At 38.4% G+C, this 23,314-nt stretch overlaps 1 protein-coding gene across 4 annotated transcripts in view; it reads right to left on the bottom strand.

Annotated features, from left to right (window-relative positions):
- The window catches only part of PCNX2 (pecanex 2), a 152,911-nt gene that overhangs the window by 108,507 nt on the left and 21,090 nt on the right, over window positions 1-23,314 (bottom strand). For all 4 annotated transcript variants that reach the window (XM_071806293.1, XM_071806294.1, XM_071806297.1 and 1 more), the window contains 7 exons: window positions 21,942-22,089; window positions 21,628-21,773; window positions 20,219-20,312; window positions 9,269-9,404; window positions 6,098-6,240; window positions 4,631-4,784; window positions 4,506-4,538 (listed from right to left, as the gene is read on the bottom strand). In XM_071806293.1, the coding sequence (XP_071662394.1) occupies window positions 4,506-4,538; window positions 4,631-4,784; window positions 6,098-6,240; window positions 9,269-9,404; window positions 20,219-20,312; window positions 21,628-21,773; window positions 21,942-22,089 (854 nt within the window). The remainder of the gene's footprint in view (window positions 1-4,505; window positions 4,539-4,630; window positions 4,785-6,097; window positions 6,241-9,268; window positions 9,405-20,218; window positions 20,313-21,627; window positions 21,774-21,941; window positions 22,090-23,314) is intronic.

The raw sequence follows: 23,314 nt of genomic DNA, 5'->3' as shown, positions 1-23,314 counted from the left end.
TAGTTCCACACACCTTTCAGTTCCAAGCAGAGCACTGACATACTCAATTAGGTTTACAGTGTATATGTAACTCTCACTTCTAAATTAATCAGTCTTACTGTGCCAATAACAATACTGCTAGTTAGGATTGTGGGAGCCGTTTTCAAAGGCTGCCTGAACAGCCTGCAAAATGTGAGTAAACACTACCTTCCCTAATTTTCAGGTGGCGGTGGGGGTTGAGACAGCACTGTGAACAGGGAATCTTGCCTACTATGGGCTGAAGAGGAGCAGAGCAAGAGCAGCGATGCGGGGGGAGGACGCTGCTGCACAGCTGTCACGTGGCTTGGGATGCTGAACGAGCTTCCCGGACCTCAGCGGATACTCCAGTCCCCATATCGGGGGAACAGGCAACATGAGAAAGAGGAACCGCTGCCAGTGTTGTTCTGTCTTTCACTATCATTTACATCCTTTAGGCGAAGGGGATTATTTGGGGCAGGACTGGTTTGAGACCAAGAGCGGACACCTTCTAGAAGAGAAGATCACTGGGACAGTGCCTCACCTCATGAACACCACAGGCAGGGGATGGACATTGCATTTCATCTTTTCAAGGTTTTAGAAGCACAAAAAAATAGCATGAAGCCCTCCTGTGCCTGCCACTGACAGGCCAAGCTAGGCAGCCCTTCAACAAAACAGCCACATGGCAGCGGAACTTATCAACAAGATATTTCAGGTATTAAGGGCTCATTTTGTTCTACCAGACAAACACATCACATTTGACATAAAAAAAAAACAATTTCACCTTGGTGAAACTATTTCACTCTGCATCTTCCTTCAAAAGAATATAAATAATGAAGCAGGATTCCTTTTATATTTTACATCTAATTTGTTGAACAATCACTTTTCTTCACTGATAAAAGTCACATTGAAAACTCTTCCTTTCCCTTAAGTCTTCCAAAATATGTCACTGACTTTTTCAGTCTAATGTTTCTTATGAGTATGTTTTAAAAGCATATTCACATCCCACAAACATAGCACTGGCGCATCTCCAATTTTGATTAAAAAAATGAAGATTATCAAGAAACTTAGAATGATTTCACAAATACTTCAATTTAGTAAAACAGCATTTTTGACTGCAAAGCATTTTGATGGGAAAGTTTCAGAAAGATGTAATTTTTTTTTTGTTTAGGTGTGCACACATGCAAGAGGAAAAAGACAGCTCTATATAAAAGTGCCTATGCTTGGTTCTACAGAGAAGCTTACAGGTACAAATTAAAAACACATTTTAAGTGCCTTATGGGATTTATGAAACTGCCTATGGCAGGTGCCCCACTGTGATAGCTATCTGCTTTGTCAGGTAATGGGACTGAGACAATGAAGCTATGCAAGTGGCCTGTAAGACTTATTAAGAGATTGACTGCAATCTTCCAAAGTTCAAGTGTCTTTGTAAACCTGAGCTAGATCCTGAGCCCTACAGGTGTCTTAAGAGGGACTTACAGACAAGCTCTCATGACCCTTCGATACAGCCGTTTACCACAGACAGAGCCTTTACTGCCCAATCTGTTGCTGCGTCTAACCAGTATCAAGAAACTCTGCAGTCAAAGCCATTTGTCTAAAACCTTAAAATGCACGTGACAAGAATCTCTTGGATCTCTGAATTTAATACCCTGTAGTGAATGGCACCTGCCTTATATTCTGCTGTTAATAAACTGATACAACTCACACTTGGGATGGACTTTATTTTCTTCTCCTCACCATTCCAGCGAGGAGGCTGTTCCCGAATTTCAGCATCCCAGAAGCACGTACCCCTGTATGAACAGCAATTAAAGGCCACCAGCTCCCAATGGACCAGAACTGGAAATTCCAAAGCACAGGCTGACAGGAAAATTAGGCTTGTATCTTGTAGCAGGCAATGGCACTAAACCTGCAGCTAGTAGCAACCATTAGCTGTAGAACCTGGGAAGTTCCAACTTAAGTATCAAAGCTGATCAAAACAGAACTATTATCACAATTCAAAAAAATTAGTATAAATGAATACAAAATTCAAAACATCAGCTGAGTTAGAGAGGTTCTTCTCTGTATACTGAAACTCAGCCCTTACCACAATGACAGTATGCAAACAATACTCATTGTTCTGCTCAGAGATCCCAGCTGTCACAGCACAGTATGGGGCAAGAAATAATCTTATCTCCAATAAAACTGTACCAGACTACCAGACTTTATAGGGTTTGGTCAGCCAGCTCTTCCTCAACACTGGGAAGTAAAGACAGTGGCTTTCGGAAGGAGTTCAGAACAAAAGCTTTATGCATGCCTACGCACTGTGTCTTCTGAATTCACTGGATGGTATTTTAGAGCAGAGTCTTTCAAAATGGTATAGGCTAGAGATGACAAAGTCACATCAAACAGTAACAAAGTCTGCATGGGAGAGATAGGGAAGAAGTTTGAAACCCCCTTGGCAGGCATGGATAACATAAGGCATTAGCAGCTACTCATAGACCCAAGAATAGAAATTAATTTAGTGTGCAAATCCGTGGCTCATGATGGTTTGTTTCACACTGAAAAATCTAATCTGCATTTTCATTCACGGACATGGTGCTGATCATTCTTTCATCCTTCTGCTCTTCTGCATTCTTACATTATCATCAAGAGATGTCATTCTCTTTAATTTCAGTGAAGTCACATGAATTATGAAGCAGTACATGGAGTATCTTTTCTGCTTGTCTTATTTTTTGTGATGCTTACTAGCTTAAGCAAACCTTTACAAACACCTATTGTGCTAAAAATATTTAATGTAAAAATAGCTAGCCTTCCATTTTAACTTAATCTATAATGCCTCTCACCTTTAAAACCCTCCACGGAAAAACTCTCTAAATTTTATTTCCATTGGAGCTTGTATGGTGCACTAAAAAGTTTTTTTGCATAAAAATGTCCCTGATAAAGTTCTAGGAAAGTATATGGAAGATGAGAATACACCTATTGTGTGACACACAGAATAAAATATGGTGAATTATACTTGTAACAGTATTGTGGGAGTCTAAAATGCAAACCTGGATTCTCCACAAAAGACGTGCTGTTTAAACTTCATTAATAACATTTGTCTTTTAACACTACAAAAAAAATGGGCTAGATAGGTTTATAATTAAGTTTTGATTAAACTGCTTGCCACCCACTTTAAACAAATCCTCATATAACTAATGTCTGAATAAGTGCAAGTTATTTGATTACAGTTCACATTATGTCTAGACATGCACTAGTCGAACTGACAAATAATATTAATACTATTTTAGTTCCCAATATACCCAGCTTTTTGCTGAGGTAGGAATTTTTCTTTAATGTATTGAAAATATTACCCTACAATGTGTAAGTTGCTGTTTATTAGCCTTCCCTACTTTTTATGCACAGGTATTTCCTCTGAATGCATTATAACCAACAGCACAAGTTCACCCCATAATAACTGGCGTGGAAAAGAAACTAAGAATCTTCTAAAATCCATTTCAGTGAAACATGTAGCACACACTTGTAAATAACCTCAATTTCAAGTTTAGCGTGTATTTCCAGCCTCTGAACTGACAAAAATAATTGCTCCCTGCCAAAGGGAAACAATCCAGCAGACCTGCAGTTTTCAACATGCTGGTTTTGAACCCTGAGGGAAGAGAGAGGGTCCTCAAAAACATTCAGAGAGCTAAATAAGAAACGTGAGCAACTAAAGCAGCCAGAATAAAAGCAAGCAAGGCACCTTGTGACTACTGAAATGTCTTCCAAGATCCGCAAATCAAAAACACTGAGACACCGTGACAGGTGGAGGGGTCAGGTTGCAATTCTAGGATGATGCTCCTACACCAGTCCTATAATGAGGACAGACTTGGTAAGGAACTGGTTCCTTTCAAGGTGTTGTCACTGTCAGAGTTCAGTTTCTCAGATATACTCAAAATGCAAATAGCAACAAGCAAAGATGCTTACAGCCTGCATTCACTCACAGATTTGGCCATTTCTTCTGGACACAAGCACAGAAACTGTGACCATGTTTTAACAACGGGAAAATACCTGCGCTATTTGATGAGCTAATAATAGTATTGAGAAACAAATCTGCAATACCAGATTAAAACAAAACACCAATCTCAAAAACTGGAAAAAAAAATAAAGAAAAGAAAAAGCTTTAGAGCCCAAACTGACCAAGGACTGAGCTGCTAGTCAGGAACTTCTGCTGTTTTCAGTCCCTGTTTCTAAAGGAAAGCAAAGAAAAAGCTTGCTGATGCCACAGAATTGAATTTCAGCAAACCAGTCTAAATGCGCTTGTTTTTACTGTATATTTTAGCTTAAATAAAAAGCACTTTTTTACTAGCAGTGATAAATTCAAAAAGCTTAAAATTAGTACAAAGTCTCAGAATCACAGGAAAAACCTTGTTTATTTTCATAAATCACCTAGAACAGCAATCTGCTTATGCTTGTGTTTCACGGAACAGGAAACTGTTTCACAGTACAAAAGTGATAATAAAGGAGAAAGACTTGTTCTGCTGGCTGAGACTTACATGTATTGGTGAAGCTGGATCGGGTTGGACGCTCTAAAAACAAAACAGAAAACACAAAGTTTGCTTCCAGGATTTTGCCTTCATTACAAGATAATCCAGTGGTTGGATACGAGCTTGTGTCCTACCTTTAGGAGAGAATACTGGCAGCTGGCCATCACGAGACAGAACAGCAGAACCCAAACGTCTTTACAGAAGCCTTGATTCAGAGTCAGGAATCCAAGAAGTGAAACGAGAACTACTAGAAGGACAGCAAATACATTCTCCTTTATATCTTCTGTCCTATGTGAATAAAGGTGTTCAGAGAAGTATAAACATTTATGTATTTGCTAGAGCAAGGCAGGACCATTTGCAGCTGGTATGAACTGTCAGAGCTGGAACTATCAGAATTTTCAGGTTTTATTCCCAAAACAATACTTCCATGTTCTTCACCACCATGCCAAAGACCTTACCCACTGTGATAGTTAAAACGTATAGGAAGAAGGCATATGCACTGAAGTCCAGCATCATCAAATTTCACTTACCAAATATTAATAGAATTCTACAGTGGAGCTGATTTGCATGTAGACAAGTGTAGGTTTTTCAAAAAACCACACACAAACAAAAAAACACAACCCAAACTCTTTGAAATGAGGAAATAAGGCATTCATTTAATGAAAAATATACATCTGACAACAAAGAGGTAGATGAAAGACCAAATTTGTCATCTGATGTTTTATTTGTTTTATCTACCCTAATAGAACAAGGAATCTGAGATTAAAAAAAACAACAACAAAAGTTAATATTCAGGCTATAACAAAAGACTTTATCAGCAGATCCTTTTCATGCAATTGAAGCCAGAAATAAGACACCACAGACAAGTAAGTATGTGTTCTGGACCTAAGCTCCCTGACTATATAGCATGTAAAGCTGCCATCTGAAATTTCTGCTGTGGAGCCCATATTAACATATATGGCATAGCACCCACCCAAAAAGCAGAGATAGGAGAGCCAGCACCCATTAGGTATGTAGGCTAACATGTCTGAAGTTCCTAGTAGTCCAGCAGATTACCACATGAGGTCTAATAGCAAAGGGCACTACCTGAAGAGTCGATGCCAAGTTAAACTGAAACTAGAAAAAAATATGCCAAGACAAGAAATTTTCCCTGAACAAATATATCTTAACTGGAACAGAGAATAGCTGAAAGAGCTCCTGAATATCACTCATAACCATTCATTTTATTTAAAGATTTGAGTACCTGGTTTACAATAACCCGGGATCCTTCCACTTCTGTATTTTGGCATTAGAAAAACAGTTTTCTCATCAGAAAGCTCAGAACCATTGGATCCAACAGCTGAGAGTCAAACTAAAGAATTCTACAGGGATGGTGCTCACATGAATCAAAGTCTCTGCTTGAAGACAACTGGAAGCAAGAACCACTTAAACCAACTCTTAAAAATATTTTATTCAACTTAAAGCAAACGAGCATCTATCTACTCAAATATAAAGACACTAATAATGCTCACTTTTTCCTTCTCTAGGGGTCTGCATTGCTTTATGAACATGGAACCAGCCACTGTAACGCTACGTAAGAGTTGCATTAAAAAAAAGCTTACCTGTCCAACAGTGCCAATAAGGTAAGACGATCGTACCAGACTTTAATCCATTTGCCAGGGAATATAATAAATCTGTAAAACTGCCTGTTCAGTTTCCGCTGTGCTGAAGAACATGAAGAATCCTCAGGGTCCTGGCTGGGTTGCTTTAAATACAAACAAACCAGAAATACACAAAATACTCTTTCACACTGACATTTGCCTGCCAGCAAAACAGGTGTTTAAAAGGCCAAATTTACATGAAGTTTCAGCTATTCTTTTTATAAAAGGGATGGTAGGAGCATATTTATTTTCTTCACTTGAAATTGGAAACAAAAATATCACACCAGCTTAATTATTGCAGATGGACAGAACCTGTATCAATTTTGGAGCTCAGTGATAATATGCCTTAAACTAAATTAAATTAAACTTAATACTAAGAATTCACTTTAAAAATAAGTATTTTTCAGTCCTGATCTATTGTTTGTCTAAAGTTTCTTTTTGAAGGTTTTTTCTATGAAACATGTTAATTTCAGTACAACACAAATCCACACATAATAGGGTAAATCCTTGGGTTTAAGTCAAAAAAATCAAGTCATGCCTTTAGGCCTTAATGCCTGCCTATCAACTCTGCTTCCAGAACACAGCTTTGTTTATTTTTCCTGAGGTGCTTCTAATAGCACCTCAGGTGTGCAGCCTCAAGAACACAACGAGGATAAAAAAAAAATAACAGCACAAACAGCATAGCCATCAATAGTTTAAGAGTCTCTGATCTTACCATCACAATCATAAATCCATCCTTTTAAATATTGCTTCCATCAGACTCTGAGGGCTTTTCGTCTTGCCTGTGTTTGAACTACAGCACCCCAGATCTCCCCCAGCTCTGCACCTGCACCCCTTCACCAGCACTTGTGGGGAAAGAGGCCTATCAACAGACCATCAGCCAGGTCCACAAGGTCCAGCGCAAATCTTACTGGTTTTCAACCACCTCCTAGTCCCTGCCATTGTTAATTAATCAACATTAGATAATAAATATATGTAGTATGGAACTCTAGGCAATGTTTAGATGAGAATTATTTCTGTTAGATTAACTTTCCTAGTCAGACAAGGGGATTTCTGTGTGAAATAATTTATTGCCTTCTTGAACTGATAACTGCTAGAAAACCACGGAGTTTAAACAACCTGTCCATCTGCACAAAGGAACTGTTAATTTTTTTTCTCTCAGATTATTGGAATAATTTCTAATCCTCACTTTTACACATAATTTACATGTGACAATGTATTTTTGCATGTCAGCTGGGAATCAAGTAATTGATATCCTCAGTCTGCTGGCAAATGTGAGGTAAAACAGGCTAGTTTAAGCTTCAGGGAAAAAAATTTGAGTTTATACATTTTATCTCATGCCTCCAACTGACTAAAAGTGCACAGCCATGCAGTGCTGGGTAGCTCAGCTGCTACAGGGCAGTAACTGACTCGTATTTCTGAGCATTCAGACATGCAAAGGGATGCCAGGCTGTTCTTTCATTTATTAACAACTCCAAGTAATTTAAAAGCCGTCAGACCGATTGCAATCCTTTCGCCATGCTGATTTTAAAATCTAAAAGTAGTTTAGGTGCTCCAAATGTTAATATTTCTATTGCCACTTTAAAACGTCACTTAATTATGGAACTGAGGCATTTTTAAAGAAAAAATACATTTTAAAATATTACAGTTGCCAATACTGGCACAGTTTTGTTTCTCATGGGTCCTGTTCCCCAACAGAAAGTAACATGAAGCTCAGTCACCTGCAATCATTAACTTCACTCCTCTAATCTAGATTGCTCACTAAACTAAATACAAAAAAATCAAAATGGTGGCAGAGTCCATTAAAAACACCTGAGGATCTAATTGTTTGGTCCTCAGAACAGCTTAACACGTACTTAACTGAGTGCATAAGTGAACATTTTGGCTCCTGAGGAACTGCAAGGTTTGGATGAAGTCCATTATATGGAGCTTGCCGTACTTGGGCTGAAGTCAGATTTCGGAGCTGCATTTGGGAAATTCTCTGACTAGCCCTGAGCTAGTCACTACGTCTAATTGTGTCTCCTATCAAAAAAAGGGTTTATAAAAATTCACTTCATAAATTTATATGGTGTCAGAGACAGCCTGAAACCATTGAAATCAATGACAAAACTTTTCCTGACTTACATAGCCTTGGAATTTCACATTTTATTAAAAAAATAATCAGAAACCAGGAAGTTCTGAAATTACTGCCTGGCCTTCTTACAAACTTGATATGTGATATTGAGCAATATGCCTTACTTCATAATGATGCAGTTTTCTCGGAAGAGGAAAAAAAAAGTAAGGCATGATATTTGTTCTCTAATTTACAGGCAGTTTATAAGATTACAAATAATTGGAAAATATCTGAGACATTAGAGGGAAGTCTCTGTCCCAATCTGAAATACACAATTCAGGACAAATTCATTATTTTTAATTTAAAATAGTTCCTTTATACAGACTGTTTCTATCTTGAAGTTCCTGTGCAAAATCTAAGATGAAAGATAATTAACCAGCATTTTAAGGTTATTCATAAATATCAAACTAGAACGTGCCATGGGAGAAAAAGAGAAAGTTAAAGTTATTATAAAAGGTATTGTAAAAACAGATTACAGCCTTAAGCTATTGGTCACAGACCCCAAACACTGTGAAGTTCAAGTATGTCCACATATTACCATACAAACTGAACTCTGAGGGCCTTTTTCTTTTACCAGCTGCATTGAGAAAATGGCTTTGACATTCCACAACAGACATTCAGAACTCTCGTTGCCCAATTCAGAAAAGTTAAATCAAACATGAGGTTTTAGTGTACTAATGAATCTGGAGTAAACACTTCACACTATTAAAATCCTGTGGCATGTCTAAAATTCTAACAGCTGTGTCCTCTTTCTTTCAAATGAAATAACACCAAAGACAGAAGATTGACTTTTTAGTTGATGGAGTCTTTAAGTACTCCCCTAGGATACTATTGGTGTCAGCAGAAAGCAGCTGAATCGCATCCATCAATGTAAAACACATCTTCTCCCACATGAGCAATACCAGGCAAAGTAGTATAGAAAAAAAAAAAATCAACAAAACTGTCTCAGGAAGGGGCCTGCAGCATTTGTTTATAAAGCAGTTTATCAAAATGCTAGAAACTGAGATACTACAATGTACCCTTGGGCTTTCTGAAAGGGTCCTTCGTGCCACCATCAGTAGGAGCTGCTGCTGAAGTGCGCTCGCTGCTTGGTCGCCAGAAGATGGTTCTTGGCTCTCTGAAGTGGTAGTACTAGAGGAGCTGAACTGTATTTCACTGTGCACAGAGGGAAGAAACGAAACAGACTGGTTTAAGAAGCAGTACTTTCCTAGTATTTCTGAAACATTACAGGTGGAAGCCTGTAATTACATTGCTGGTTGGCCCACAGCACATGGAGCCTTCCAACTCCATACCTGAAATCTAGTCCAGGCCCACAAAGCAGCTAACACTCAAATTTAGATACACATGGTCTACTGCATGCACCACGGAGAAACAGATATTTCTGTATAATAATTTTTTTCTCATCCTGAGATGAACACCTACAACCAATCACACTTCAGAAGTGCATTTTTCCATCCACTGACTAAAATTCAGGTCAAGAGCTGCATATCTACAGAGCAAGACTGCAGGATAGCTACTGCAGAGATCCTGGATTAGCTTTCAAGCAAGCTCACGTAGGTAACAAGCTAGTCTGGCCTCACCTGCACTGAATTTGGTGAGCACTAATTTATCCTACTGAGAATTCAGCCTACAAGAACTTCCTTCTGCCCTCGCAAGATGACAACAATAAATGAGCTAATTCACACAAGGCTAGCGCAGATATCCCCTGTGCTGAGCCTAAACTCACCCTGGGAGGGACCTGAGCAAGATGTTATTTTTTGTTTCTTTCCATGTTTGCTGCTTTATGTTGTAGATGCAGCACTTCAGCATCAACTCAAGGAAATCTTCTGCACTTACAGCAGCAATACCTGTTGGTGTGCTACCGTGACATGACACGACATGACTGACTGAGTCTCAGCAAGAGACATATTGAAATAATTGTTTATTGGGGGAAAGATCTATCTCAAATACTTCTTGCTTATTCTCTTCCAAAGGAGGTTTATAGATCAGGTACCCTGCTCTGAGCTCATTACCCCCCTGCCCTCGGATGCCTGCCTTGGGCATTTATTGCTTTCATATCTGCATGTGATAAAAGCACCTCAGTGCTCACGCAAGTGGTCAATACCTCTTCTTCTTGTTTTCCATAAAGGAAAGACAAGGAGAAGGAAACTAAAGTGATCTGCCTATAGTCAGCCAGGAAGTCTGTGGTAGGGCAGAGAATAAAAACTCTCATCTTGCACACCCTACGCTTGCTCCCAAGCCACGTTATTAATTTTAGTGAACTCAGCCTTCCTTGTCCTTGGGCACCAGTTCCCAAAGCCTGTCACATAATCCTTGTACCAGCCTTGTGGCTGTCCTGCACATAACTGGCTGTTAACTTCGGCTGCTGTATCTAGTGGTGTGCTGGAATAAGAAGGTTCAATGTCTGGAATACTTACAAGTGAGGCTGAAGAGCCACACCAAAAGTTTGAAATGCACACATCCTCTCCTCCTCCTCTCCAGGATTTGCCAGCTCTGCCTCACTCAACAGGAACACCAGTAGCCCCAGGATGTCACCAGAGGAACCATGTTGTCTCCCATCCGTGAGCCAGGTAGTTCAGTTTTTTCAAGGCCTTGATTGCTATCAGGCTTGCATCCCCGATCTGATATTCACCATCTACCACCCCAGCAGACCTATCAGCTGAGTAGAAATCAAAGGCTTAATGGGTTCCCCTGCACTCCTCACTCCTCCTGCTACAGGCAGAAGAGTAATCTGCTCCACAGGGTCAGGACAGCTGTCATGTTCAACAGTACTAGAAAATGAGGATTTGGTTCAACGCAACAGCCACAAGGTAGCCCTCCATAAGAACACATCTCCTTTATGGGTCTTGTTTAGCATCTTGTCAGCAGTCAATAACAAAAAAGTACGGAAGGGTTGGGAACAGATCCAAGATCTTGGATCTCATTTAACAGATTTAGGCAGCCAGAAAGGGGAGGAAGATTCCCCCAGATAAGGACTACAGAGGACAGCCATGCCTTTTGCGTGTTCTGATGTGCCCTACTCAAGGGCAACCTTGTCCCGCCTTCAGGAAGGTGATGGATTATTTGTTTGTTTCCTCAGGATGGGCTGTCCTGTTCCTTGTCATTGTGGGTGCAACACTGGGACTCCCTGTTCACAGCAGGAAAAAGAAAAGTGTAGCCCAGGGTGTACAGGAGCACTGCCCTGAGAATTCGTGCCCAAAAAAGCAACCAAACAAAACAGCCGAGGAACAGAACAGTGGCTGCTCATACCTTCCTAAACGAAGAATTAATCTCCAATAACTGTCTGCATCTTTAGCTGCCTTTCTACAAAAGCCAAGTGCAATCAGAAGTATTTCTAGATTGGACAGTGTTTTTCACCCCATGTTTACCAAGAATGGAAATGGCAAAAGGATAATAGGCCAAGATACTCCCCTGGTATCTTGCTCTATCAGTTCCCAGAAATCAAAATTCTTTTACTCATAAGACTTCTTCCAAGAATAAGCTTAACAGATCAAATCATCTCCCACCAGACTTGAAGATAACTGAAAAGCCAAGGAAGCCCATAGTCTGTTTTCTGTTTACAGAAAAAAAAAATCACAGCTCCACCTATGAGCAACTGGGAGGGAGTTGGGACACTGATTGTGGGAAAAAAACGCAAGTTTCATAGGCCTGAAAAGGCAATTATGGCAGACAAGTTGGAAAGGCAGAGCTAGCAAAGCAACAATTCCAAAATCAGAAACCATCCTCTGGCCTTCACCTCTCTCCTGTGCCTTTTATTCATCAACCTCATCTATCTTCTTACTCTTTCCTCATCTTCCATTCCCCTCAGCTCCTGTTTACTGGTTTTTTTCCCTCTTTATCCCCATTTTCCATACAACCTCCTTCTGATATTCACATGCCATCCCCCTGACAATGAATTGCTTGCACAGTTACTTAGAAGCTGTATGTTTCATCTAATGACATTGTTATCACGCTGACAGCAAATATGAGTAAGATATAGAATGGTGGTGTTCATGTTTTTATAAGCCTGTAAACTATATTCTATAAATGTATTACCATATATAAATAGGAGCAAACACTGTCTAATCATAAAACCATTATAACAGCTGATCACAGTATAACACGGAATTTTGCTAAATAGAAAATCTGTTCATTTTCAGAACCAAATTAATGTTATCAAGGTCTACAACAGTAAACTGCATCAGTAATGTAAGCAAAGGTATAATTGAACTAAATTTTGAATAACAGATTATTAACTGCATATGTATTTGATAAACATACAATCGATGCAGACCAAATGCAAAAGATACATAGCACCCTCTACTGGTAACTGGTTATAAAGTTAGGAATTTTTTTTTTGCTCATTATTTAGTTTTGTAAGAACACCGAGTAAACAGAAGCTAGTTGAGCAATCATACAACATTGACAATGTTTTAGTATAACCACACAGCACCAGAAAAGTCTTCTTTCTCTCTCTTGGATTAGTCTGTGACAGTTGCCTTACACCTCTGACAATCTGGCCCAAGCCATTCAAATATAATGCGGCCTAAGTCATCCCCTTTCTAAGGTTTTTCTAGCCTTGAGTCCAAACACCTCTCAAGGTAAGCTCATTATATAGCATGCCACAAATAATTCCCCATTAATAAAGTTGTTCTGCAGGTCCTGGCTAAATTTCTTTTTAACCTGCATGTAAGAGGAAAGGACAAGGAACCTTGTAACCAATATCACAACAGTCAGAAAAACAAAGCACCTTTCTCTTGGCCCTCACACGCTTAAAACCAGAAAGATCCCACGAGACTGCTTCATGCAGCTGTCTGGTCACTACAAAGCTTAACAGCGTGTAACAAATGTCCACAGCAATAATAAATAGTATAGCTGAAACCCATTTGTAATACTCACTAAAACACCACTCTAAAGTGAAAGCAGCCATGGCTGTGTCATTAGAAGAAGAGCCAGAGTGAAGCTCAGAGTTGGGAATCTCCCCTTCTGCACATCCAACCAGCAGTCACGTCTGAGGTATTGGTCTAAGGTGCACTCAAAGCACTTGTTCAACTGAGACCTGAGTGATGCAGTTGTCCAAGTGCCAACTAGTGCTGACAACATAGCAGGAGATCCAGATGCCCTTACTTTTGTGTCCTTTCAAAGAGATCAGTTTGTGGTGTTAACATAGGTGTCTGAACCAACATATTGGATCAAGAGCAGCCCACAGCTCGCTGATGGTGCCTCCATTACTCAGTGCTGTTGCTGATGTCTTCCCAACTACCACCACCTCAGCAGCTTTGCTCCTTCTTACCCAAAATGGCCTACCTGCCATTTCATGTCCCAATCACTTTTACTCCTTGTCACACAGGCCTCTTGCTACATCTCTACTCATTGCTCATCAGGTCTCCACTACAAAGCTGCCAGCATCAATCTGACCACGGTATCACACAATTCAGGACTGAGATTGAAGCCGCTAGTTGTGGATATTGCCTTTTTAAGCAGCAGATGATTTACAGTTCCCAACTGTACTACTAAATAATAAGACTTAAAAAGCTAAAAAGCAACTTAATGCATATAAGAAAACAAATACGCAAAAGTGAGAGCAGTATTAAAATTGGATAACGATGTGACAAACCCAATCAGAGCAAACATGGAAAAAACATGAAAAAGAGGAGGTAATCTTGATTTTTTGTTTTTAATAAGAAATTAATAGAATCAAAAAGAATACAATTAATTCAGAATGCATATTTTAACTTTCCTTAGTGGTTACCGCTGAGGGGAGCTCAAGATAACAACAAATTTCTTTTAAATCTTGCTCACATATTGCTATAGATGCAACATGATTTGCAGAAGATTTCTGGTATTTGTTTTAACTAGAAGTAATAACACCCTAACAATAAGATAGAATAACAAGGTTTACAGAATGAGAAGGTTGGATGTACTGATTTACTGACATAATAGACATAAAATTATATAAGATCACTCTTAAAGTTTTGCAATGCACTACAAAATGAGCAGTTATACCTATTAAGTTCATTAGGTCAGATACAACTTGTGGACAGAAAAGCCTTGCAGAAGATGTTACCAATAGGTGTTGCAGATAGTATGAGGTCAAGAATTCAGGCATGCCTTCTTAAGTATTTTAAGACTGGGATCCACTCACTACATCTTTAATTCCTTGTATTCAGATTTTTTTTTTTTTTTTTTATTTCGGTAACAAGCCTGTAAATGGTTAATCTGTAAACCTATGACATTTCAGAGTAAAGATAAATGTAATAAATTTAAAAACAGCACATACTAGCTAATAAACTAGAGGATGCATTTTAAGAAGATGCAGCTTTACTGGAATTAATACATTAACAGCATCCATGGTTCCATTATCTGCAGAGCCTTTTATAACATCCCTTTTAGCTCTCCTTAGGAAAGGGTGGGGGGAGGGAAGAGAAGCCAGTCCCACAAGCTGAAGGACTCCCAAAGCTCCTTATCCTGAGCAGGATTTTGCTGCCATCATGTGGCACCACAGCACCCTCTAATCTCTGAGTCTTTTCTGTTGGAAATGCTCCTCTGCTCCATGTTCACAGAGAGGCTAGAAAACCCTACAAATAGAGGAAAGGATTTTAACTGGCCAAGCCAACACAAAGTTTTCCTCCTGTCTTTAGCAAACCAGACAGAAAATGCTACTGAGTTTTGTGAAGAGTATTTTCAGAAAAACCAATGGCTTTATTGGAATTCAAACATTACCATGTTCAGCATGCACATTGACACACTACGCTCATTCATGTGTTCGAGCAGCACTTCACTCTGGAGATCAGCTCATTCGAAATCACTGAATCTGAAAAGGAACTACATCATATTTGTCACATCCATTTCAAACTGGACTCAGCCGCACAACCTGCCAAGCAGCTTTACAAAATCTTTAAGAGTTAGCAGCGTACTACTAGAGCAGTGCATGATCTTCGTTACTTGGGTCACCTTGCTGAGAAATATAAAGATGTTTTAGTGACACAGTATTTTGTCATTCTAAAATGGCATTTTGAAATGCTAAAAATAAAATAAATTTTAAAAATCTACTTACAAGTCTGCTTTATATCCTATGAGGAATAAACCTCAAAGGCTCATGGAATTTTCAGTCACCGAATGTGCTGAAGTACTAATGAATTTATAAAGACATATAGTACTGCTAAGGCATTCAGATAGATACTTTCATAAAGTATAATGCACTCAAGCAGCTTATTCAGGGATGTGAATGTAAATCAAATAAGTTAACTCATTGGTGTGAAGTTCTCTCTTTTGCCCAGGGCCAGAAACACCAACACTTCCCAGTTGTACTGGCAGGTAACTTAAATTACTTTCTTAGTACTTGTTAGCCACTAGTTTGCAGCAGCTACTTCTTTTTAACCTATTGGGCCTGCTGTTGCCCCCAAAATAATATGATAAAACCAAAAAACTTTAAGCAGATTTTTTTTTTTCTTAATGGGAGTTCTCGACGTGTACTGTGAAATATTTTAGGCTCAAACTATAATATAGCTTCTTAGAAGCCTGGTTTTAGTGACAGAGCCTCATGTAAAAAAGTGAGGAGTTTAGAGGACCAATCACTCAGACAAAACATGCAAAGTGCAATATGAATGTGTGAATGGTACTGGTATGGATGAATCACATGTAATAATAAAACATATATAAATACAATTTATACATATATAAAATTATATTGATAGTTATATTCATAAGTTTAAAAATATACATTACCAAGAAAGCAGAAGAAGGCTCAAACTAGAATAATTCTTTTTTTTAAAGGTATACAGCAAGTGTACATATACACAATCAGTTTCAAGCGAAAGCCCAAATGTCATTTAGGCAGAAAGGAGAACCTACAGCTAAGACAGAAAGATTTAATTTTTTTTCCCTTTCAGGGCTGGGCAATCATTCTTTCTGCTCCAACTCTCAGATATTTCAGCTGCATGCCATACATCCATTTCTGTGGCCTATCTTACATATTTATTTTCAGCTCCAGCTTCTATTACACATTTGCAGCACAGCAGCCTTCTGATGCAATTCATGGCTACTGCTGGCTGTTGCCAGACACATGAAGTGATAAATTGTAAGAATAGGTCCAGCACTTAAACCCATAAATGCATGTGAATTAACTGAATGCTTTTGCATCACAATGTTGAATCGCTCTTGGTAAAAACTTGGACTGTTCTGAAGAGACACCACCTCTATCCCTTTAAAACCAATTCATATGTATCATGCTACCATCTTGCACAGAACTGGGAGTTTCAATATGGTTTTATTCTCAGAAGTTTAACACAGGAAAGAGAAATGGGCTCAGGAATACAAGCAGTATTCTTATAAATTGCATTCTCTAAACCTCAGAAAATTTCTTGAAAGAAATAGAAATGGTCAAATGCTTCCACAGCTTGTGTGGGCATAACTCCCATTGGCTTTAGAAGATCTAACACTTGATTTGAGAGACAGAATTGGCCTAGCCTCAAAAAATAGCCCTTAGCTTTTTTTCTACTTAAGAAAAAACACTTTTACACACACACACAAAATTTAAAAACAACCAAAAAAACCACCAGGAAAAAAAAAAAAAACAAACCACGAACACAAAACAAAGAAACAAAAGAAACCACACACACACACAAAAAAAAAAACCCAACCAAACAAAAAAAACACCACACCACAACAGTTTTCCTTGGAGCTACACACATCTTAGTTTTCCGGCTAACAGAAAGAACATTCCTGGGTTGGTATGGACATACCCATATCAGAATTTTGTGTGTGGACCACCTCCTGTAATTTTTGAAGTGTAGTTAACCATAGCACATAGGTGTTTGCACACATCAAAGAAAGCTCTGTGCTTCAAATGGAAACGAATGCAAGTATTCAAAAAAAAAAAAAGAATGCTCAAACATCCTTAAGTACTGTTGAGTATCTAGAATGATCATACACTGGAATGCTCTTCAGGGATGTTTAATGATCTAACCTCAGGTCTGAATGCTTGTGAAGGTGTCAGAGATGGACTGCAATATATGCCTGAGCAAAATAGCACAGAAAAAATGCAAACTGTTTTTTGGAAATAAACCAAGCCCTTCTTGAACATAAATGAATTCACATTAGCTGGCAAAATGCTATGCTGAAATAAAAATCATGGTGATAGATCATGAGTAAAACTTCTGGAGGAAAACATCCAAGTTTCACAGGGCCATCATGCAGTCATGCCTGTGAACTGCTTCAGTCATGAACGTCCTGGATAGTTCGTTCTCAATTGGGATTATTTGCAAAATTATTTGAAGAGGCAAAACAGAAAGAACAAATAATCTGAATGTATAAACATGGGAGCATTTCAAGGATCATCATGTGAATATAGCTATTTATTTAACAACTTCATATCTAACAGTATTATATACTGATATTCAATGTTGTCTTCAACGTTTCTCCAAGCACTATTCTTTTTCATTACTAACACCACGATTTTATACACAGTAAAATTTTAAATACATTTTTGCCTGGGGCAAAACTACATAGAAACTATAAAAATAGTAAAGTCTGTTATATTAGTGCCCTCAAGTTTATGTAAACTTACTTTTTCTGTTTTTAGCAACATTATAAAATTACCACCTCACTTATTCATGATCAAATATAGTGATCAAACATTCAAATTTTGTAGGCTATACGTTCAGACAGTATATTATTTCAGTATTTGATACACAGGAAAAGAAACTACAATAGTTTACATCATTGAACAGAGTTTTCCATAGATGTATTTCAAACACATTGATGAAAGCTACATTACTGACAGGTATCAAATACTGACACATTCTTCTTCAGTATATATCTACACACACACAGAGGTTTCTTGACCTTCTAAACAAGAACCCCAATATGCAATGAAAGCACATTTAGCAAAGTGGTTAAAAATGTTTGAAAATATATTATTTGGTACAGCAAGCATGCATAGAATATATGACTGCTGTTAAATTATTGGCATCGATATATATCTTATGTCCATATTAGCCTCTCTACTGGGGATGGATCATGCAAAAATCATTGATTTTATTATTACTGTAATTGCTGTAATTTTAGGGGTTTACACTTTCACTAATATTTATGAGTCACTTTACATTTAAAGCCTAGATAACATGATAGCTCACATTTATCTTTTTGACTGCTTATCAAAACTGATTCAGTTTTCGTTCAGGGTAATTAAACTCCTAGGAAATGTCTGCTTTCTGTCACAGAGTAGTAAACAGAAAAGTTGTGTCAGAGTGACACCTACTTATTTTTAAGACACTCATTAACTCCAACTTGGTTCTCCTAACCCCAGGAAACAGTTATATACCTCCAATGATGCTTTAACTTGTACATTCTTTCATATCATATACACAGATGCATTAATGTTAACAGTTGTGGGTTTTGCTTTGTAGCACCAGTCTAAATGGGAAGAATTTTAACTTGAAATTGTAACTGTTATATACAGGTAAGATGTAAACCTAGTGGTCATTTGGCAAGAAGTCAAACTAACCATGCAAAAAGGCATTTCAAGCTTACACCAGGCACCTGTTTTACACAAATGTGAACTTTCTCATCTCTCTTCCCAGACACCAAGCTCATACTCAAGACACACAGCACAGAAACATTAAGGATTCACTGTAAGAGAGAAAAAGGCTGGTAAAGAGCTTAACGTAATGGGGCAGAAGAATCGTTTTCAGGATGAGAAAGCTATTTCACCATTTTCTCACTCTGAAACAGATTCAAATGGTCTTTCTGTAACTAGTTTCTAATGTAATCCATGAGCTGAGAATACAGTTTACACTTTGTCTTGTCAAAGCTTGTCACAGCGCTTTATGGCTAGAGGTGACGTTGGCAAGGTAATGGGCGCATCAAGTTTAGAGGCAATTAGCGCAGCAGGGAACCCATCCCACAGGGACCACTGGCAAGAGGTGTTACTGGCAAGATAGCAGACAGAAGTGGGGTCAGGGTAATTACATGGACAGTAATCGGGGAATTAATTAGCTACCTGCCAATGTTTAAATATCTTACCAAACACAGTAATAAGAATCACCTGCCAAAGTCAGGGTTGAGATGGAAAAGGAATTATCTTTTTTGGTGATCAACACAACATAAAGACCTCCACAAATTTAACTTGAATAACTCAAGTTTTTAAATATGTTAAAAGCTAGACTGCTGGATAAGTAAAAGACAATTTGGTGAGACACAAGTAAGGAGACAATTTGAAACAATTCTAATTTTTAGTAGCCTTTGGCAGAAGCAAGAGAGAATTTTTAAAAATGATTAGTAAGAGACTGTTTATGCTACATTTAAGCTCTGAAAATTTCCAGGACAAAAAATGCATGTACAGGTAATATCTTTTTTTAGGTCAACTACTATAGTTGAAAACACAAACAATAAAACTAAAAAAACAAACAAACAAACAAAACAAAACAAAACCCAAACAAATTAAAAAATAATCTGGTGGAATATATATCATGGGATTTAGGTGGAGGACTACAAAAGAATCTTTGAAAAAAGAAAATCGTTCAGATACCTTTTCAGAGGGGTGAACTATCATTAGAGATTTCATGCAGGGTGAAATGCTCTGTTGCTAGAATCCACAGGAAGCCACGTCACTGGCTGATACTGACACAGCACCACCATCTACCATGGACCCAACAGGCAAGGTAAGCAAGCAGGACATCCAGGTTGAAAGAACAGCTGGCAACAGTCCCACTTTGTTTTATTTACAATCTCATTTATATCACCACACTTGACTTTGGCTGTTCCCAGAAAGCAATGAAAGCACACTGCCTAGTTCTGGTCTTCTTTTTCACTTTTCCTTATCAATATTCTTATAAAGAAATGACTGTTTTAGCACAGAACAAAAACCACATGCTTTGATGTCTCTAGAACAGGCTAACAGATTATTTTTTCCTCCCATGCATCTTTTGCAGCTACAATCAGTTTCATAGCTTCTAGCAATGACAACTTTTAACATCGGGCTTACTTACTGAGCATTTGAAATACAATCACAATTTGATAGCTGATGCCGAAAATTTCCTTCCTTCTGACAGCCGGCCTTTAAATAACAGGATCTAATTTCCCCTTTAGAAAATACAGAGAGAAAAAAAAAATCAGTTCGGTGATACGATCATATGTTTTACACTCAAAGTTAATAAAAAATACATTTTAAGCCAGGGACATTTATAAATATATTTTTCAGTTTGTGCACTAGGCTTACTTTAATCTTCAGAAAGCAAGTTAACATTTGAACAAATGAAAATCTAAGACAAATCAAAACACTGAAGTTACAGTAAAAATTTGATCCCTTTTCCCAGCACAGAGCACAAGACCCCATGAAGGCAAAAAAGGGAATTTAAATCAAAACAAGATCGAAAGGAACAAACATGCTAGAGGCTTATGTGCTACACAGATATTTAAAGGTATGTAAAGCAAATGCAAAGCCTATCTCTCAATATAAGTTCACTGTACAATGTGAAATTATCCAATTTTTTCTTTCAGTTGACAAAGGTGAGGTCAGGAGGTAAAAAGCAAGGAGAACTTCTGCTGAAAGTGTAGTCACTGCTGCTCTCCCCTCTTTCCATTTTCAAGCATCAAGTGACAGGTCTGCATGACTGGCAGCTCTTATCGCAGCCCTGTGACACAGCAGGGGCTGCAAGCGGGGCCAGAAGGAATTGGCAGAAAACCAAAACACCTCTGCTCTGGCATCATGAACCCAAGGAACCCAGCTACCATGAGCACTCATTCTGCACTGGTTTTGAAGGCAGGTTTAAGGGAAACATGGCTTTTGGGATGGCTGCTGTTCAGAGTTGTGGGCCGGTACCTCACAGGGCGCTACATGAGGTTCAAACAAACCACCACTGAGTATCTAATAGCTTCAGCCTCTAGGAACAGCTGCAAAGCAGCAGCATGCAAAGCACAGGCATGGGGCAAGAGTAAGTCACCTATTAATTCTCTTGGTACCAGACCACAACTTCAAACAAGAGCAACCACCACATTGTCTGACAGAGTTCAGTCTGAGCCAGTTAAAGAACAAAACAGTAAAAAAGGAGAAACATTTTGCCCAACCAGGCCAGTGCAAAACTCACCAGGCAGAAAGTGTCAGGGGTTCTTCTGCAAAGATGGAAGTAGTCTTCTGGCCTAGTCAGCATTTTTTGAGGGTGATGTTTGGAAGATAAACTTCACGCACTGTGTAAGGCTCAGGCCTGTGATGGTCGCTATTGCATTTTGAAAACTCTGCTTATTGCCGATCTGACTTTAAATTACTAAGCCCTTTTCTTTCATGTACACAGAAAAACATGCAACTGGCAACAGACAAGAGAAATATCCTTCCAGAGCATCTAAAGTTTGTTCAGATATTTCCTCACACACTGTAATTATTCCAGCTACATAAACTCACCATTTTCATCTATGAACACGTGCATCGCATCCACAGATAGCTCATCTTGCACAGACGCCTCAGGTCCACTTATTACTTGCAAGACAGAACTGTCTTGCTGAGAAGTTACCCGGTAGATTATCTGCCTCTGCCTGTTGCCCTGGTAACTTGACACAAAAATGTTTCAAAACTACTATGAGGAACTTTTTTCTTGTTCTCAATAAAACAAAAAGAAAGAGAGGTTAATTAAAAGTTTATGTCATTTCTAGTCAGTGAAACAAAACAGCTTACATCATATCTTTGAAGTAGAAAATTGTAAAGTAAACTGGCCTTACAGTGCTGCAAATTTGGCAGACTCCGGTGGCACTGGACTAGTACTAGCACGATCTTGGCTTTGCACATCTGATCTTTCCTGTTTAGGAAGTTGCTCACAGTGTTTTTCTGTTCCCATCATTTCTTCTTTTCTCTCTGTTGTCTGGCTATCTGGAAAACAGGGCAGTGAAGTGGAGCCACTCTCCACAGATGACTGTCAAGAGTTTCATTCATTAACTACCGAACAAGAGCATCTAAAAGAGAAAAACCAAAACACTACAGCAATTACTAGTTTTATGGAAAACATTAAAGCGACTCAAAACATTACAATCACAGAAATCTGGACAAGAAGGTACTCTGACTGGAGGAGGTTACGTGAATGGCTGCATGAAGCAAAGGACAAATGAGAGAGAATTTCTGCTTTGCTTCTCCTATTGTTTCAGAGGGAAGCAATTTGTCTCTAACCTAGAATGGTAAGAAGCTGCTTCCCTGGGGGCCTTTATTTGTTCCCAAGCTGTGTTTACAGGCAGCAGAAAAGCAGCAGCACTGGCCCATTCCCCTTTTAGAAAAGGGAAAGCAGCACCTTCAAAGGAAATAGTGCTCTTGGATGGGAAAGCAGGTAGCTGCCTAATCCCTCTTCCCCATCAGCCACACACCTGATGCAGGACAAAGGACAAACTGACTAAATAATTTCACAGTAGATTTTCCTATGCTTGGAAAATAAAGAAATACATATTTTAAAATATACATTATAGACTTGTCCAATTTCTACTAATTTGAATACCAATTTGAATACCAATTATATTTATATTACCTTTCTATAAATGTATATCATTTACCTATACATGTACAACTTTCAAGAGATAATCTCTTTCAGTTATTAACATTCATGTCAAATAGTGAAGTATTTTACAACTGTGCTTTGGCTGTAAACTAAAGAAAGGAAAACAAAAAACAAAACTATCTGTTAGGATTTAAAGCACAACTAAGCCAGTGATTTCATCACCACCATGTGCAGTCACTGAACTAAATGCTTTAAATGAAATTAATCAATAATATGTAGTTTTTGTTGTGCTTGTTGGAGATACTGCAGTGAGTCCTATAGCTTCTTGCACCAAGCAAGGTGTACTTAAATGTACTTAGCCAGACTTTTTGCAATACCCACTATTGTAACACCCGAGAAATCTAATCATCCAGAAAAAAACCCACAGAAATTCCCCCCACAAAAAATTCCATTTTACATTACCTGCCAATACAATTACTATCCTAATAGTAAGAGTCACCAGCAAGAGTCACCAGAAAAGAAATAGTGGTGTCATAGTTAAGACAGTCTAAGGATAAAACAGATTCAAGGCATGCAGAGAGATGTAACTTCTTTTATTAGGCCAACTCACAA

This window comes from Patagioenas fasciata, chromosome 3, assembly GCF_037038585.1.
Source record: "Patagioenas fasciata isolate bPatFas1 chromosome 3, bPatFas1.hap1, whole genome shotgun sequence".
NCBI classification, from domain to species: Eukaryota; Metazoa; Chordata; class Aves; order Columbiformes; family Columbidae; genus Patagioenas; species Patagioenas fasciata.
Note: the sequence above shows the minus strand (reverse complement) of the source record. Positions and strands in the feature narration are given on the sequence as shown.